Source organism: Cervus canadensis, chromosome 1 (assembly GCF_019320065.1).
Source record: "Cervus canadensis isolate Bull #8, Minnesota chromosome 1, ASM1932006v1, whole genome shotgun sequence".
NCBI lineage: Eukaryota > Metazoa > Chordata > Mammalia > Artiodactyla > Cervidae > Cervus > Cervus canadensis.
The window spans coordinates 110789794-110805991 of NC_057386.1; the positions used below are offsets into that span (position 1 = coordinate 110789794).

A 16198-nucleotide genomic window follows, 5' to 3' on the forward strand; every position below is an offset into this window, starting at 1 on the left:
CTGCCATTGCCAACTAAAAAGTGTCACTTGCCTTCTGCCTCTACAGGGATTAAGTCACTAGCCACTGCAGGCGCTGACCTTCAACACACCCTGAAAGGACTTCAAGGTAGAGATCGAGAATGAGGTACTCTGTGCTCTGGGAAAAACTGGAAGAACAGGCCACCAGGTAGATATTTTCAGGAGATTTTACGAGCCTCATTCTTGCATCTTCTCGTATCTAGAAAAGCACTAAGATCATTAATGGAGCCATCTGCTCCTCATGGTTAGCGGTAACCTTCACGAGATGAGCAGGAAGCTTCTCCCAAAGTGTGTTCTTGACTGCACATACCTCCTTCACTAAAATCATATATATATAGGGGCGGTTTTTCAGAGCTATCTAAAATTCTGCCTCCCAGGCCATAGTCTTCATTTTGCCCCAAATAAAATTTAACTCCCTACTCTCATGTTACACCTTTTTTTTTTTTTAAGTCAACACAATCTTTGAGGACCCTGGTTTTTGGTGTTTGTGTGGAAGAGCCTGGAGGCCTACCCAGGTCTGTCTGTCTCCTAAATGGACACCCCACACCCCAACCCCAGGCCACTTTGGGCAAGTCACTCTCCCTCTCTGAGCACAGATTTCCTCATCTGAAAGCAGAGAGGAAGAGAAACATCCAACCTCAGAGTTGTGCAAGAAAGCATCTAGCAGGTACACACCCCTAAACAGTCATTGGCGTCACCACCGCCAGCCTCGGTCCCCCAGGACCCAGAAGGACGCTCACTCACCCTCCTCTGCTCCCGGCACCTGCACTGATTCCGAGCTCAAGGCATCAGGACGCTGGGCCACGTGCACAATCAGCTCTTTAATCATTTTGGAGGTGGGCTGAGAGCTCTGCAGAGACCCTCACCAGCCGCTACAAGGCAGCCGGCTCTGGGGCGCAGCCTCAATGACAGAGTGGAGAGCTGGGGTCAGGGCTGCAAGGCTGTCCTCGAGGCACCCCCTTCCAGAGTGAGCGGTACTCACCAGGCCAACGGCCAGGGAGGAGTCCAAGATGTTTACGCCCTCCAGCCTGTGAGTAACCTTCACAGGACCCCCGCGGGGCCAGGTGGGACCAGACCCAGGCAGACAGACCTCCTGGGGGAGGTGCCGAGCTCCCTGCTCCAGGTGGGCGGGGGTTTAGGACCCCCGCGGGGCTGGTGGCTGTGGGATCCAGGGACAAGTGTGCAAGAGAAGGCAGCAGGAGCAGGCGTGTGCCCATCACCGTGGTGTCTGGAGGGAGGGCGGGGGACCAGGAAGTGTGGGGGGCAGCGGGGTGGGTGAGCCCGGGGGGCTACCAGCCAACCAGCCTCAGCTCAATGGTCTCTCCATCCTTGGGTCTGTAGTCAGCAATACCTGCAGAGATAGGTTGGGGGAGGTGGGGTTAACAGGGCAGAGTGTACCCCGTCCCGACCTCACCTTCTAGACCCCTGCCCTGTAAAATGGGCTCAGGGCTCAGTGGTGGGAAACCCAGGTTCTGAGCAGAGCCAGTCTGGAGACTCCGAACTCAGTGTGACCTCAGGGTCGCTGAGACCCACAGGCTCACTCTGCAATGGGGAACCCCCAGGGGGGTGAGGGCATGGGATGGCACCCTAATAACCACCATGGGCCCAAAGGAACCAGAGACCCTGACAATGATGGGCAGGGTCACTGCCTTCACGGTCCCCCCGAGGGGCCATCCGGAAGAGGCACCTGCTTGGGGAGGTCTGGGGAGAAGCAGGACCACGAGTGAAGTCAGCCTTCACTCACGAGGCACCATCCAGGCTCCAGCACGACTCCCAGATTCAAGCCCCAGCTCTGCACTCACAACGGTGTGATTCTGGGCAGGTTATGTAACCTCTCAGAGCACTGGTGCTCCCATTTCTAAAATGAGGGTAGTAATGATATCAACAACCCGGCCCTCCTTTTCTCCCCAGGGGAGTGGGCTTCTTGCTGGACCGGGGGGCGGGGTGGGGGAGGTAGAGGACACCACCACCCACGTCTGCCTCGTGGCTGAGTCCATCAGGCTCTCCCCCTCGGCTACCTCCTCCGTCCAGCCTTTATCGGTAATAGAGGCCAGATCTGGTCTCTCCATCTGTAGCCTCTTGGTTTTATTTCTCAATTTGTCCAGAAGCCAGGCAGGGAGAAAGATGGTTTTTTTACTGGGCTCCCTCAGGAAGTCCCACCTTCTGTAAAGCACTTGGTCCAATCCCCTGGCACATGGCAAGTGCCCACTAGAAGTCCCAGATAGCAGGAGGGGGGACAGATGATCCTTAACTGTTTGTCCAATGACGGGGCTGATGCTCAGGGATGCTATGACAGCGTCGGGCATAAGAGTTAAAACTGGAGACCCGCTAAAGGCCCAGTGGGAGTTGATAAGCTGTGGTCCACCCATCCCACTCCAAACTGGGGCTGGGCCCTGACTGGCCGAAGCCAGGCTTGCGATGGTCCCTTCTCTCTAGCCAGTGATGGGAGCAGAGGGGCGTCTCCTAGCAACAGGGGTGGGTCCAGGAACACGCCTGTATCCCAAGTTCGCCTTCAAGATGCCAGGAGACGTGTGCTGGGCAATTCACAGACCAGTTTCCGACTCATTAAAGGGAGCAGCCCCGGAAGACACAGAGCAGCTTCTCTGGAGGAGGAAGCCAGCAGACAGGAGGAAGGTCATGGGGAGGTGGGGCTGGGGCTGAAATCCTTACTCCCACTGCAATCTGGTCACAGGAGCCAAGGGACGAGCCAGTGAAAGTTGCATCGTGGAAGCTAGTTTGTGTTACATTACTGTTACTTACAGCCCAAACCACCCTGCTGGATGATATATTCTATGTGGCTATTACAAAGAAAGGCAAAGATCTACTTATACCCACGTAGAAAGATGGCTACCATATGTTAAGGATGAAAAAGATAAACTGCAGAACCGTATATAGAGTTATGCCATCCAATATGCCAGCCATTAGCCACATGTATCTGTTGAACACTTGAAAGTTACCAAAAAAAGATGCAAAATATGTCATCAATAATTTTGCATTGATTACATCTTGGAATGGTATTTTGGATGTACTGGATTAAACGTTAGTTTCATCAACTGCAGAATTTAGGATTACACGTGACGAGGCTCACATTTTATTTCTATGGGACAGCACTGCTATAGAGTATGGCTTCATTTTTACGAAAAAACAAATGTACATATTTTTTAAATTACCTGAAAGAAAATACACCAGAAGTTGAAAAAAAAGTTAATCTCTGGGTAGTGGATGGTGGGAAATTTTAAGTTTCTTCTTTTTTGCCTGTCTGCTTTCCCAGAATTGCCACAGTGACATACACAAAAATTCTTAAGAATATAGTTAAATATATTATATGCAAACTTGAGCGACAGTGGTGACCTGAGGCTGAGCCCCAGGAAGGTTCTGGGGGAAAGCTGGGGTGAGCTGACGAAGCCTGGGTTCTGGGACAGGGCTGGGCTGGGGGACACGTCCGCAGGAGGCTGACCACCAGACTCACCTTGCTGCAAGGGGGTGTCAGGAGCTTGGAGAACCTGCCAGAACTCACGTTCCCCAGCCTTTTTCCCCAGCACAGAGGTCAGGAAGGGGCCTGACAGGGAGGCCTGTGTTCTATACCTACCAAAGGGACAGACGAAAAGGAAGAAAAAGTGACTTTTGCTCCCGTCGACCCAAGGGCAGAAGTAGAACCACTCACACAAAGCGAACCCTGCCCTCACTTTCGGGGCAGCGCTAGCCAAGCCCTTCCTGGGCAGCCTCACCAGGGGTCCTTCCTCCACACCGCCTCTCCAGCCCCCCAGACGCCTCCCACTCTGGGGGCTGACCTTGCAGCGGGGGAGAATCAGAAGCTGCCAACGCCCAGAGTGAGGCCGGCGGGAGGAAGAGGGAGAACAGGTGAGACAGAGGCAGGGACACCGGTGGCGTTTTCTGTGGCTCAGTTGTTAGGTCGCTAAGTCGTGTCCGGCTCTTTTGGGATTCCACGGACTGTAACTCAAAAGGCTCCTCTGTCCATGGCATTTCCCAGGCAAGAATACTGCAGTGGGTTGCCATTTCCTCCTCCAGGGGATCTTCCCGACCCAGAGATCAAGCCCGAGTCTCCTGCACTGGCAGGCGGGTTCTTTACCCCTGAGCCACCAGCGAAGCCCCTCTGCGGCTCGGGGCCCCCCCACTCTCTCGGCTGGGCTGCTCAGTCTTCGCTCCGAGTCTACACACCCCACGCTGCCCGCCACCAGAGAGGCTTGGATTAGATTCCTGGCCTTTGCAACCCTGACTCTCCACACCACGTGTCTCTGAGCACTGGACAAGGCGGCCGAAATGACTCTTAAAATGCCGTGGCCGTCCTCTCTCCTTATCAGTGGCACTGCTCTTGGAGAGGGAGGGTTTTCATAGTTTTAAGAAACAGAGATGCCCTCAGGGCGACCTGGTCAAAGGGAAGGTTTGAGGGAGCAGCCCGTCCCCAGTTCTCGGGGGCCACGTGGCTGCCCGGAGCATTGTGGGCCTGTCTCTCTCCATTGCTCTCTCCCCTCTTTCTGTCTCTTTCTCGCCGTCTGTCTCTCTTCCTCTCTCTCCCTCCAGAGTCCAGCTTTCTCCGCCGTGCACGCACGTGCCTCAGACACGCCTTCCTCCTGGCCCCTGAACCCAGCTCAGGCAACTCGTCCACTACCAAGAGAATCATTTCTCAGATTGGTATCCCTGACATTTTCTCAGAGGTCCTGGAGTTCTGAATAAAACGACCAAGTTGGGATTTCCCTGGTGGTCCGTGGTTGAGACTCTGCGCTTACACTGCAAGGGAGTGTGGGTTCGACTCTGCTATGGAAACTAAGATCCCACATGCCGTGGTGTGGCCAAAAAAAAAAGTTCAATTTTTTTTTTCCATTTTGATGACGATGTCCAAACACAACCTTGGTAACCCCAGATGGCTCAGTGATAAGGAATCTGCCTGCCTGCAGGAGATGTAAGAGATGCGGGTTTGATCTCTGCATTAGGAAGATCCCCTGGAGAAGGAAATGGCAACCCACTCCAGTATTCTTGCCTGAGAAATCCCACGGACAGAGGAGTCTGGCAGGCTACCGTCCATGGGGTTGCAAAAGAGTCGGACACAACTGAGCAACTGAGTATGCACGTCTGCTAGGTGATCCCAGTGCCTGCCAGGGGCACCCGGTGTGTGGGGGCCCAGCGGTGCTGTCATCGGCACACTGCAGGCCGTGGGGTCCGCTGGGAGGACTCGTCCTCTGGGCCGGATCCCCGCCAGGGACCCCTCCCAGCTTATTCAGGTGCGGACATGGTGGGGCCCAGAGCAGTGCTCTGGAAATGCTCATCCTCAGATCCGTCCCATCTCAGGGTGAGAAGAAAGCGGAAGGCCATTGTCCCACCGCGCCCTGCAGAAGGCTTGGCCAGGTGACTCCTTCATCAAAGGGATCAGACCAGGATCGTTAGAGACTAGAAATTCTCATTCTTCTGAAAGCTAACCTGTATTGAGCGCTTACTAAGTGCGTGACCCTGCGCACAAAAAGCACGTATTAATACCACATCCTGTCTGTGCCCTCACGCCCTAGCTCCTGAAGGGGCCCTGGCGGGTGGGGATGGTGAGAGGCACAAGGCCGTCCTCAGGAGCTGCAGGGAAGGCATCTGGCCTGGTCCCCAGCTGGAGAGCGTGGAGCTGGGATTCCAGGGTCTGCCTTGGGAGCCTGCTCTCCCAACCCTGATGCCTGTTTCCATCACACCATGAGGGAGTCGGGAGCGGAGCAGGTGGAAGAAAGCCTGGGCCTCTCCTGAGGGAGCCCTCTCTCCATCCCCTGCCTGTTTCGGGGGATGCCGGCTTGGGTCAGGTGAGGGCTGGGAGGTGGGGAGGTCTCACCTGAATCTTCCATGCTCCTGGGCGTTCTTCAGGACGTCTTCCAGGGAGGAGCCGGCAGGGACAGAGACAGAGTGTCTGTATGAAGGGGAGATGCCGGAGACCTCCAGCGTGACGTCAATGAACTCCGGGACTTGGGTCTGTGGCAGGATCTCTGTAGCCAGTTCCAACAGGGCTATACCGGGGAGAGGGGAAGGGGCAGCCGCTCTGAGGATACGGAGCCAGGCCCTAGTCCTCCTTTCTTCCCAGGAAGACTGCGGCCCATTGGGACCTCCTCCTTCCGCTGGGTCCCCTCCCGCTCAATACCACCACCACCACCACCCAGCTGCTTTCCCGGCCCCCCCAGCCCCTCAGCTCCCACATCCCCCACCACCCAAGCTCAGGCCCCTCACTGGTTTCTCTGCTCCAGTGTCCCCCTTCCACCTACCTGCCCCCCCAGCAGCCCAGGGGCTTCTTAACTAGAACATACATCTGTTCACGTCATCCTCCGTTACCTCTGAGGGATCCCCTCCTTTTAATCCTCCTGCCTTCCTGCCACTCCAGCTCATCCTACCAGACCCCACGCTGCAGTGAGACCCTCCCCCCAGTTCCAGACTGTACGCCTCTGAGGCTTTGCCCTTGACTCCCCCTCCCCACTCTGCCTTGCCCTTCTCTTCTCCACTGGCAAAACCCACCTACTGACCCCAGTCCCACCCCCAGATGAAGCCCTGATTCAGGCACTAACTTCCTAATTCAGGGAGTCATTATGAGGTATGGGAGCTAACCAAAAAGTGTCTCTCCCCATCCATCCATCCATCCATCCATCCATCCATCCATCCATTCATTCATTCAAACATTTCTGTACTGGGCATCACACAAGGGGCTGGAGAGTCACAGCAGGCCCAGAGCTCACCATTTGGGGTCTCCCTCCTCATACTGAGCTTCTAGAATCTGTGACTACATCTTAGCTGCCGGTGTGTCCCACGCACGCCTGCAAACCCTCACTGACTCAGCAAATCACGATGGAGCAAGTCCCTCCCACCACCACTGGGACAGGGCAACTTCATTGCAGATTGAAAAGAGCAGGGCTTCTGTGAGAAGCCTGGCTACCTCTTGGAGCCTGGCAGTCTGGGGAGATGAGATCCACATAGCTCTTCTGGTTCAGGACAGGCAGCAGCTGAGAGATCATGAGAGGGTTCTGGAAGGTCTTGCGCTGTAGGCTGGCCTGCAGGGCCGCCTTGGCCTTGAGGCAGGCCGTGCCCAGCTCCACCGTGGGCCTGAGGGAGCCCATCAGCAACTGGGGACGGAATGGGGAAGAGAAGGAGGAGGCGGGTCAGCCAGCAGGGAGGGGGCGGGTCTTCCAGCCCCTGGCTGGTCCACTTCCCTCCAGCCACTAGGGTAGGGCATGGCCCCGGAGGCTCTTCCCCACCTGCAAAGCCAGAGGGGTGCTGTAGACATTCCCGAAGTAGCCCTCTGGGGTCTGGGCCTTCAGGATCTTCTCTTGCACTCTCCTGAGGGCCAGGTTGATCCGGTTTCTCTGATTGGGGTTGAGGTTGGACAGTTCCAGACAGGAGAAGGCCATGCCTGCCATGGCCATGGTGTCTGCAGGGGACAAAGTGATGTCTTTGCTTTTTCATACACTGCCTAGGTTTGTCATAGCTTTTCTTCCAAGGAGCAAGCATCTTTTAATTTTGTGGTTGGGGGAACTAAGATTCCAAAAGCTGTGCGGTATGGCTCCCCCCCACCCCCAAAAAACAAAAACCCCACAAATGAACAAATAAAAAAACTCCCCTGGTGATTCTAAAGTGCAGGCAGGTTTGCAAACGAGTGGTGTACAATAAAGTCCTCTTGACCCTCCCTCCTCCAATCTCTCTCATTAACCTCTGTCCGGTGACTGACCATCCCAGTTTGCCATCCTGCAGACTGGGCAGACTGGGCTGAGTTGCCCCCCCTAGCTGGCGGAAGCTTTCTAAGATGCTGCTCGGACCCGATGGCTCCCCTTCCCCCAGCCCTCCAGCCGCCCCGAGGTCCTTCCCCGGGCTGACCCTGCTTAGCTCTGTCGCCCGTTAGCGGGAGAGGCACCTGGACAAAAGAGGGCCCTGGAGACCCAGGTCACACAGGAAGGAAGCAGATCCAGAATCCAGGTCTCAGGCCTCCTGGTTCATTTTTGGGTTTGCTTGTTGTTTTTTTTTTTGGCCCCAGCCTCAGGGCATGTGGGAGCTTACTTGCCTGGCCAGGGATCAAAGCTCTGCATTGGAAGCACAGAGTCTTAACCACTGGACGGCCAGGGAAGTCCCCGCCCAGCTTATTCGATGAGAACATCACAGCTGTGTGTCCAGCACTTGCTCCAAGCCCGGCGCCATGCTGTGTCCTTTACTTATAAGACATCTTGCATGAGATGGGGCGCTCAGGGCTGGTACACTGGGACAACCCTGAGGGATGGGATGGGGGGGAGGTGGGAGGGGGGTTCAGGATGCGGGACACATGAACACCTGTGGCTGATTCACGTCAATGTGTGACAAAACCCACTACAATATTGTAAAGGAATTAGCCTCCAATTAAAATAAATAAATTAATTTTTAAAAAACAGACATCTCTTACTGAGATGTTGCTGGGGGCAGTTATTTTAGCAGAGACGCTGAGCTAGAAAGGCCAGCGGACCTGTCCGGGGTGACCTACGGTAAGAGCGTGGAGGAGGATGGGGGGAGGAACTCTGACTCGCAGCCCCTGCACCACGATGAGCCCTCACCGTTCCGCCTCCTAGTGGACCCGAGAGGAGGGGTCCCAAGGAGACGCGAGCCTGGGGTCGGGGGCTGCAGGGCCGCCAGCCTGGCCTTCAGGGTGCGGCCCACTCACCCACGGAGACGCCGTCCTGCAGCAGATGCCGCTCATGTTCCACGGCGTACAGGAGCTTGCCCACCACGCTGTCATGGACTCGCTTCTGGTGGACACACAGGGCCAGGATGCCCAGGCCGTATTGGTAGTAGCTGGTGCGGGGGTGGCCCTGGTGGTTGTGCCCTGGGAGGGAGAAAACCACGGGGTGGGAGCGTCACGCTTGCCCCCTCCCAGCAACCAAACCCCCGCCAGCACCAGACCCATTGCCTGCCCTTCCTGACACCCTCCTTTGGGTGATGAAAGTGAAAGTCACTCAGTCGTGTCTGACTCTTTGCGACCCCATAGACTATACCGCCCATGGAATTCTCCAGGTCAGAATACTAGAGTGGGTAGCCTTTCCCTCCTCCAACGGATCTTCCCAACCCAGGAATCAAACCGGGGTCTCCTGCATTGCAAGCGGATTCTTTATCAACTGAGCTATCAGGGACCCTTCTTTTCTCCACCCCCTTGACTCATACTTGCTGAGACCCCGCCGAGTGTCAGGCGCTGTGCCCGGAGGTATGAACAGCAATGACAGGCCGGGCACAGCGCAGCCAGAGATAGCTGAGGACTCGCTCAAACCCGGCCCGGGCAGCGACATGTTGGTATGCGGCTGGCTGTTCTCGTTTTCTGAACAAAAGTTTGCCTTCTCCCTGGGCCCCCAGAGGCACGGGAATAACAAGTCTGGGTGAGATCGACTGCTGCTTCTTTAGGGAAGAAATCAGTCTGTGTTTATCAAGCCACTTTAGCCTTTTTGGGTGTCCAAGTAGAAATCTGGTGTGGCAGTTTTTCTTAGGAGCCATAGGAAAGCAGATTTCCCTGGGGGTTGTGGTGGTGTCTATCAAGAAAGCTGAGTGCTGAAGAATTAATGCTTTTGAACTGTGGTGTTGGCGAAGACCTTTGGACTGCAAGGAGATCCAACCCGTCCATCCTAAAGGAAATCAGTCCTGAATATTCATTGGAAGGACTGATGCTGAAGCTGAAACTCCAATACTTTGGCCACCTGATGCGAAGAGCTGACATTTGAAAAGACCCTGATGCTGGGAAAGATTGAAGGCAGGAGGAGAAGGGGAGGACAGAGGATGAGATGGTTGGATGGCATCATCAACTCAATGGACGTGAGTTTGAGTAAACTCCGGGAGTTGGCGATGGACGGGGAGGCCTGGAGTGCTGCAGTCCATGGGGTCGCAGGGAGTCGGACCGGACTGAGCAACTGGACTGGACTGGACTGAACTGCGGTGGGGTGGGGTCTGCGGGGGAGGGGGAAAATGCTGAGTGCTGCCCTCTGCTGGTGGCGTGTGGGCACAACCTCGCCTCTGTCTCAGGGCCGGGTAGTTGCTCTCCCACCTGAATTCTGTGAATTCTGAGCTGCTGAGAGGGTTGGCTGCCACGCTCACGAGACCACGATTATAACTGAATTGTGGCCCGAGGTCCAAGGGGCCAAGTAACAGAGGCCTCTGAATAGCTGGGGAGTTGCGGCAGGGTTCTCTGAGGCAGTGACCCAGGGGAGGGAGGGAGGGAGGCGGAGACTTACAGGAATGAGCTAGAAGCGGAAGGAAATCTTCCAGATAGGGGGTTCCCTGGATCTCTCAAGACCCTGGTTTGTGAGGTGAGCTGAGAGATATGCCCGGAGTGGCCGGAGCCCACGGAGGGGCGGACGAGTGGGTGGGCAGGGTCTGCAGAAAAGAAACGGGCAGACAGATTGGGCCTGAGGGCTGTGAGCACAGCAGTGAGCAGCCCCTGCAGGGTTTACGCAGCGCTAACAGGATCAAATGTATATTTATTTTATTAAAAAAAATATTATTTTTTTTGGCTGCACCTCGTGGTATGTGAGACCTTAGTTCCTCATCCAGGGATCAAATCCGCACCTCCTCTATTGGAAAGTGGAGTTTTAACCGTTGGGCTGCTGGGGCAGTCCCTAGGTTTATACTTTAAATGCTCACTCTGTGTGGGCCAGGTTGAGTCAGGAGGCAGGAGAGGAAGCAGAGGGAGGCCAAGGAGTAAGGAGGCTGGGCAGTTGTCCAGAGGAGGATAGTCAGACCAAACTTGGTGGCTGAGCAGCAGGACTTGCAAACAGAATGCATGAGGGATGCAAGAAAGGCTTGATTCAGGATGCCTCCTGGAGCAGGCCCAAGCCCTCTTGATGAATATCAAGACAGGCAGAGTGGAGGGCAGGAAAGAGGCCTGAGGAGAAAACCCAAAGCTCTGATGTGGACGTTCCAGGATGCTGTCCGATGTGCCCTCCCCGCCCCGGGCAGCCCGCGCCTCCTCACCGATGGCCCCCTTCTCGTCCTCCAGGAACCGCTTCAGCTGGGAGACCAGCCTGTCCCCCTTGCGGCCTCCGACGAACTCACAGTTGGCCCGGAGAGCCAGCAGGTAGAGGGCCAGCTGGCCCATGGAGGGCTTGGCCTCAGAGTCACTGCCGTCCTTGCTGGAGGCGGGCCTAGGACAAAGCCAGGTAGCAACACTTTCATGAGAAAGGGCCTTCCTGGTAAGCCTGCCTTGGGGTACTCTCCCTGCCAATATGACAAACTGGAAAAAAATATCCTAGCGGTTGGAAAGTTTCTGAGACCTGCCAGAAGCAGATGTAGTCAGTGATGTAAGTTGTGAGGTGTACGTCACACATATTTCATAAAGATGACAAGTTGAACTCAAGGACAAACTCTGAGAGTTCTTGAGCCCAAGTGACCTGTTTGCCCCACCCTTGTGGTTATGATTCACCCCTACATCCTCCCCCTTTCCTTCCTCTCCCCGCCCTGCATCCACTTCCCAAGAGGGAGTCCAAGCAGGAGATGGTCTCTGACGGTCCTGACCCTTCGCCCCTCATTCAGACCCCCATGCTGGACCCAGGACAAGCCTCCCCACTCAATAACCTCTGGAAGGGGAGCACAGGTAGTCCGATGCTGCCACAGTGCACAGTGTGAGTGTGGCCATGGATTAGTGATGTCTGCCTTAGTCAGGCAGAGGGCGGTACAGAGACCGCACAAGGGCCCTGGATTAGCATCTCCAATCTGGTCAGACCAACCCCACTCCACAGATGGAGACAGGCCCGGAGGAGGTGAAACTTGCCCTAAGGTCTACCCAACAAAGCAGCGACAGGCCCAAACCGGAGCACGGATCTCCTGCCTCCTAGGATGAGGGATAGCCCCGGAGAAAGGAGGAGAGAGCATGCCCGGACCTCAGGAGGCTCTGCTGGTAGCTAAGCTTGAGGCTGTGCAGGTAGTGGGCCTCCTTGGCCCCAGCCTGCAGGCTCGAGAGGCGCAGGCCCACGTAGATACTGGGGTTCAGCTGCTCCGGGGAGAGCCGGTCCATCCAGGGCAAGAGGCGCTGGCCCAGCCTCTCCACCAGCGTGCTGTCCACCTCGGTTATCTCTTAGGGAAGAGAAGAGGCCAAGTGAGGGGGCAGGGACAAGCCACCAGCGGCATCTTATCAAGGTCTTTTCCAGGCAATAAACATCCCCACCCTTATGGCCACCAGCCACACACCCGACTCATATGGGGGAATCTGGTTGTAATGAGAGGCAGCCGGTATCCCGAAAGAGTGGCTGGAGTGGGCCAGGGAAGAGGTGGTGGGCCCAGGGCAGACGAAGCGGGTACCAGGCAGCCACTCTGCCCATCAGAGGCTGGCCAAGCAACGGGTGGTTCCCCAGGCACCGAGCCCCACCCGCCTTGGTCCTCACGCTAGCCCTGCCTGCGATGTAGGTGCTGGGAGCATGGCTTTGCACAAAAGAGGAAACAGAAGTTCAAAGCTGTGGGCGTGTTCCACCCATTTACAAAAACTTCAGCCCACATGGGAACAGGTTACAGATCCAGTTTTAAAACATAAATAGACTCACGGATGTAGAAAACACAACTACGGTTACCGTGGGGAAAGGGGAGAGAGGGATAAACTGGAAGATCGGGACTGACATGTACACACTGAAAAAGTGAAAATGTTAGTCGCTCAGTCGTGTCCGACTCTCTGCAACCCCATGGACTGCAGCCCGCCAGGCTCCTCTGTCCCTGGGATTCTCCAGGCAAGAGGACTGCAGTGGGTCGCCATTCCCTTCTCTAGGGGATCTTCCCGACCCAGGGATCTCACTCAGGTCTTGTGCCTTGCAGGCAGATTCTTCACCATCTAAGCCACCAGGGAAGTCCATGTACATACTACTCTCTCTACATATATAAAGTGAAAAAAAAGTGAAGTCGCTCAGTCGTGTCCGACTCTTTGCAACCCCATGGGCTGTAGCCTACCACCCTCCTCCATCCATGGGATTTTCCAGGCAAAAGTACTGGAGTGGGTTGCCATTTCCTTCTCCGGAGCATCTTTCCGACCCAAGGATCAAACCTGGGTCCCCTGCCTTGTAGGAAGACGCCTTCCCGTCTGAGCCACCAGGGAAATTATAAAACAGATAACTAAATAAGGACTTACTGTATAGCACAGGGAACTTTACTCAACACTCTGTAATAAAAAAAAAATACTCTGTAATGATCTATATGGGGAAAAAATCTTTTAAAAAAGTGGACATAGGTAAACGTATAACGGATTAACTTTTCTGTACAGCAGAAATTAACACAACATTGTACATCAGCTATATTCCAATTACAAAAATTAAAAAAACAACAACACTGCAGGCTGCCCACTGGCTAGCTAGGGCTGTCTGGTGAACTTCCTTGGGGGCAGATCTCAGAATAACGCTTTTCCTGCCACCTGAGTTTAGGTGAGAAGGACCTGAGATTGTGAGCCAAACTGCTGAAAAGCCATTGTCTTGTCTGCAGCCATTTATCTGTGTGGATAAATCTCTCTCTGGATCTTTGGAATTCACTGGGGGAAGCAGAAACCTCAGGGTATTTCCCAGCTCCAGCAGACAGGAGCCGGCCTCCCTCAGGGAGGGGACCTGGGCTGAGCAGGTGGCCTTGGACTTTTCCCGGCTACTTCATGGTGGCTCAGACGGTGAAGCGTCTGCCTGCAACGTGGGAGACCCAGGTTCCATCCCTGGGTCAGGAAGATCCCCTGGAGAAGGACATGGCAACCCACTCCAGTATTCTCGCCTGGAGAATCCCAGGGACAGAGGAGCCTGGCGGGCTACAGTCCATGGGGTTGCAAAAAGTCAGACTCGACTGAGCGACTTCACTTTCACTTTCTTTCCTCCTAATTGCAGTGGGGATTCCAGCGGCTGGGCAGCTACCCCGCCACCCACCCCAACCCCCGGGGAATGGGGCAAAGGAACTTGAGGGGAGGCTGCATCTGTTTTCCTTTCTCTTTCTCTGTGGCTTTCTGTGTGTCCACCTCCATTTCTATAGGAATTTCTCTCTCTCTCTCTCTCTCTCTGGATCTATCTCATTCTTTCCATTTCTCAGCCAGTCTCTCTGCTTATCCGTCCTTCCACAGTTCTCTCTTCCTCTCCCTCCTCTTCAAACTGGAGAGGGAGCCCCTGCTCCCACCCAGGGCTCCGACCTCCATAGAGTGAGTCCGCTCAGGGATTAGAGAGACAGGAAGAGGAGCTGGTGCTCTAAAGAGCGGCAGGTCAACCTGATTCAGTCTCAGCAGGAAGGAGCCAGGCAGATTCCCCCAGGGTAATAAAAGTGAGCCTGGGTGAGCGCGCTGCCCTCTGGGCCTGGGGTTCACAGGGACGCCCAGCTTTGCCAGCCAGGACTGGCTCTGACAATGGGAATTCCATGCAGGAGCTGGTGCGGGCATCCTTGTCATATTCACAACCACACGGGGCTTGAAGCTGGCAGAGCAGAAATGCTTGCATCACACCAGGGGGAAAGCTGGGGAGCATTCTCAAATCTTTCACAAGTGAGGGAATGAGACTGGGGGTGACTAAATGGCCTGGCAGCAGCGAGCTGTACCCCCAAACCCAGCTCAGCACTCAAGGGGTCAAGCCTATAGATGAATTGTTGAAAGGCTCACACCCAACGGAGGGGCCTGGGTCGCCCCTGGAGACTGTCTGGACAGGAACCAAGACCCAAGAGCGTGAGGGGTCAGAGACTCCTGGTGCCCAGGGAAGACCCTGACCTGGAGTTCTGAGAACCGAGTTCCAGCAAAGTCCTGGAAAGCCACGGTGCCTTGGGCAGGCAGGTCACCTGGTCCCTTTGAGCCTTGACTGCTTCATCTGTCACCTGGACACGATTGAGCCTGCCTCTCGATTTCTCCAAGGGTCACCAGAGATCCTGCTGGTGGGCGCCTCCCTTCCTGCCTCTGTTTCCTGTGGGGCTCCAGGGCGTCAGCAGCCCTGAGCCTGTGTGCTTAGGCAGGCCCCTGGATGTGGAGTGCAAAGCTAATGCCTTGCCGTACTCACACCCCGGGTCTCCACCTGCTCACTTTCCCTCTGTCTGGGGTGCCCACCCCCCACCCCCCACCCCCCACACTCCTCTCCTCGCCACCACCAGCGCCTTTTCCTCCTTTGGGTCTCAGTTCCTGCATTGCCTCCTGGTCCTCAGAAATCCCACCCTTTCTCCCTGAATTGGCAGCCCCCAGCTCTCTCCCTCCAGGCTGGGGGGCTTCCTTTGGCCACAGCCCCCAAGCCCAGCACTGACTCGCCTCTTGACCACTGTCCCTTTCATGAGAATGGAAGCTCTATCTAGCTGGGGCAGGGCTGGAACCCATTTCTTGCTCCCTGTTTTTTCCCCAAAGCCTAGTCCCACACCTGGCATAGCGAAGGCTTGGTCAACATGTACTGAATGAATAAATCAACAAATGACTGATGTCATGGGAGCAATCTTGTCTGGTAGCAAGTTAGACACGGTTCATCTCAACACAGTGTGCTAAACGTGTTGAGCTTCAGGGAAGTCCAAACCACCGCGGGAGCCCCGAGGGGCGGCTAAGTCACCCCCCGACACACATCTGAGCCTCGGTTTCCCCCACTGTATAATGAGGGGCTGGGACAAGATGATCCTCTCTCCAGGTTAGATCCAGTTACTCACCGCAGATGTGGGCGAGCGCTCCCAGGCCTCCCAGCAGGAAGAGGAGGACCCCGAGGTGCCCCATGGCAGGAGCAGGGGGTGGACAGCAGGCAGGGAGTGGGACAGGCTCCTAGGGCTGGCCGGGTAGAGGCTCTCCTGACCACAGCGGTCACTGCTCCAAAAGAGGCAGCTTCCTGTCACTGATTAATCCCTCCACGCCCGGCGGCACACTGCTAAGTCAGCGGAGGGAAAAGGGAAAAGGTCTGTAGCTGAGGGGAAAGGGAGGCCAAAGAACAGGGGAAGGAAGGGCAGAGCAGCGCAGGCCTTCCTGGAGGCGGGGGAAGGGAAGAGTGCTGCTAGCCACACTTTCCCCGCTGCCCCTGGACGTGGGTGCAGGACGTCTGTCTGCTGATCTGCTCTTGTCTGTCCAGCCACGCCTGTCTGTACGCCCTCGGCCGTTCCCGAGGTAGACAGGCATGACTGGGATGCCTACCTGGTACCCCTCCCAGCAGGAGCCCCTGATACTCCCACCCCGGCCTGGGACAGGGGAACGGGACTGGGAGCTGGGACAGTCACGTGAGCGGTCAGCTGTTCTCTGCCCGGCTGCTCAGAGGGGGCG

The 16198-nt window shown here is 55.8% G+C and overlaps 1 protein-coding gene across 1 annotated transcript; it reads right to left on the reverse strand.

Annotated features, from left to right (window-relative positions):
- Positions 1-820: 820 nt before the first annotated feature.
- Positions 821-16198, reverse strand: TCN2 (transcobalamin 2). Its single transcript, XM_043436514.1, has 10 exons — positions 16073-16198; positions 15601-15809; positions 11871-12063; positions 10966-11135; positions 8675-8836; positions 7248-7420; positions 6929-7115; positions 5843-6014; positions 3488-3603; positions 821-1369 (listed from the first exon to the last, which is right to left on the reverse strand). The coding sequence occupies exons 2-10, from the start codon at positions 15662-15664 to the stop codon at positions 1308-1310; spliced, it is 1299 nt and encodes a 432-aa protein (XP_043292449.1). The 5' UTR covers positions 15665-15809; positions 16073-16198; the 3' UTR covers positions 821-1307.

What these genes read in the sequence shown, in the direction of transcription:
- TCN2 (XM_043436514.1), bottom strand. Translation starts at nt 15,664, where the DNA reads ATGGGGCACCTCGGGGTCCTCCTCTTCCTGCTGGGAGGCCTGGGAGCG. An exon ending in TACCAGCAGAGCCTCCTGAG is followed by an intron (nt 11,136 to 11,870) that starts GTCCGGGCATGC and finishes GCTTTGTCCTAG; the next exon opens with GCCCGCCTCCAGCAAGGACG. An exon ending in GCACCCCTCTGGCTTTGCAG is followed by an intron (nt 7,116 to 7,247) that starts GTGGGGAAGAGC and finishes TTCCGTCCCCAG; the next exon opens with TTGCTGATGGGCTCCCTCAG.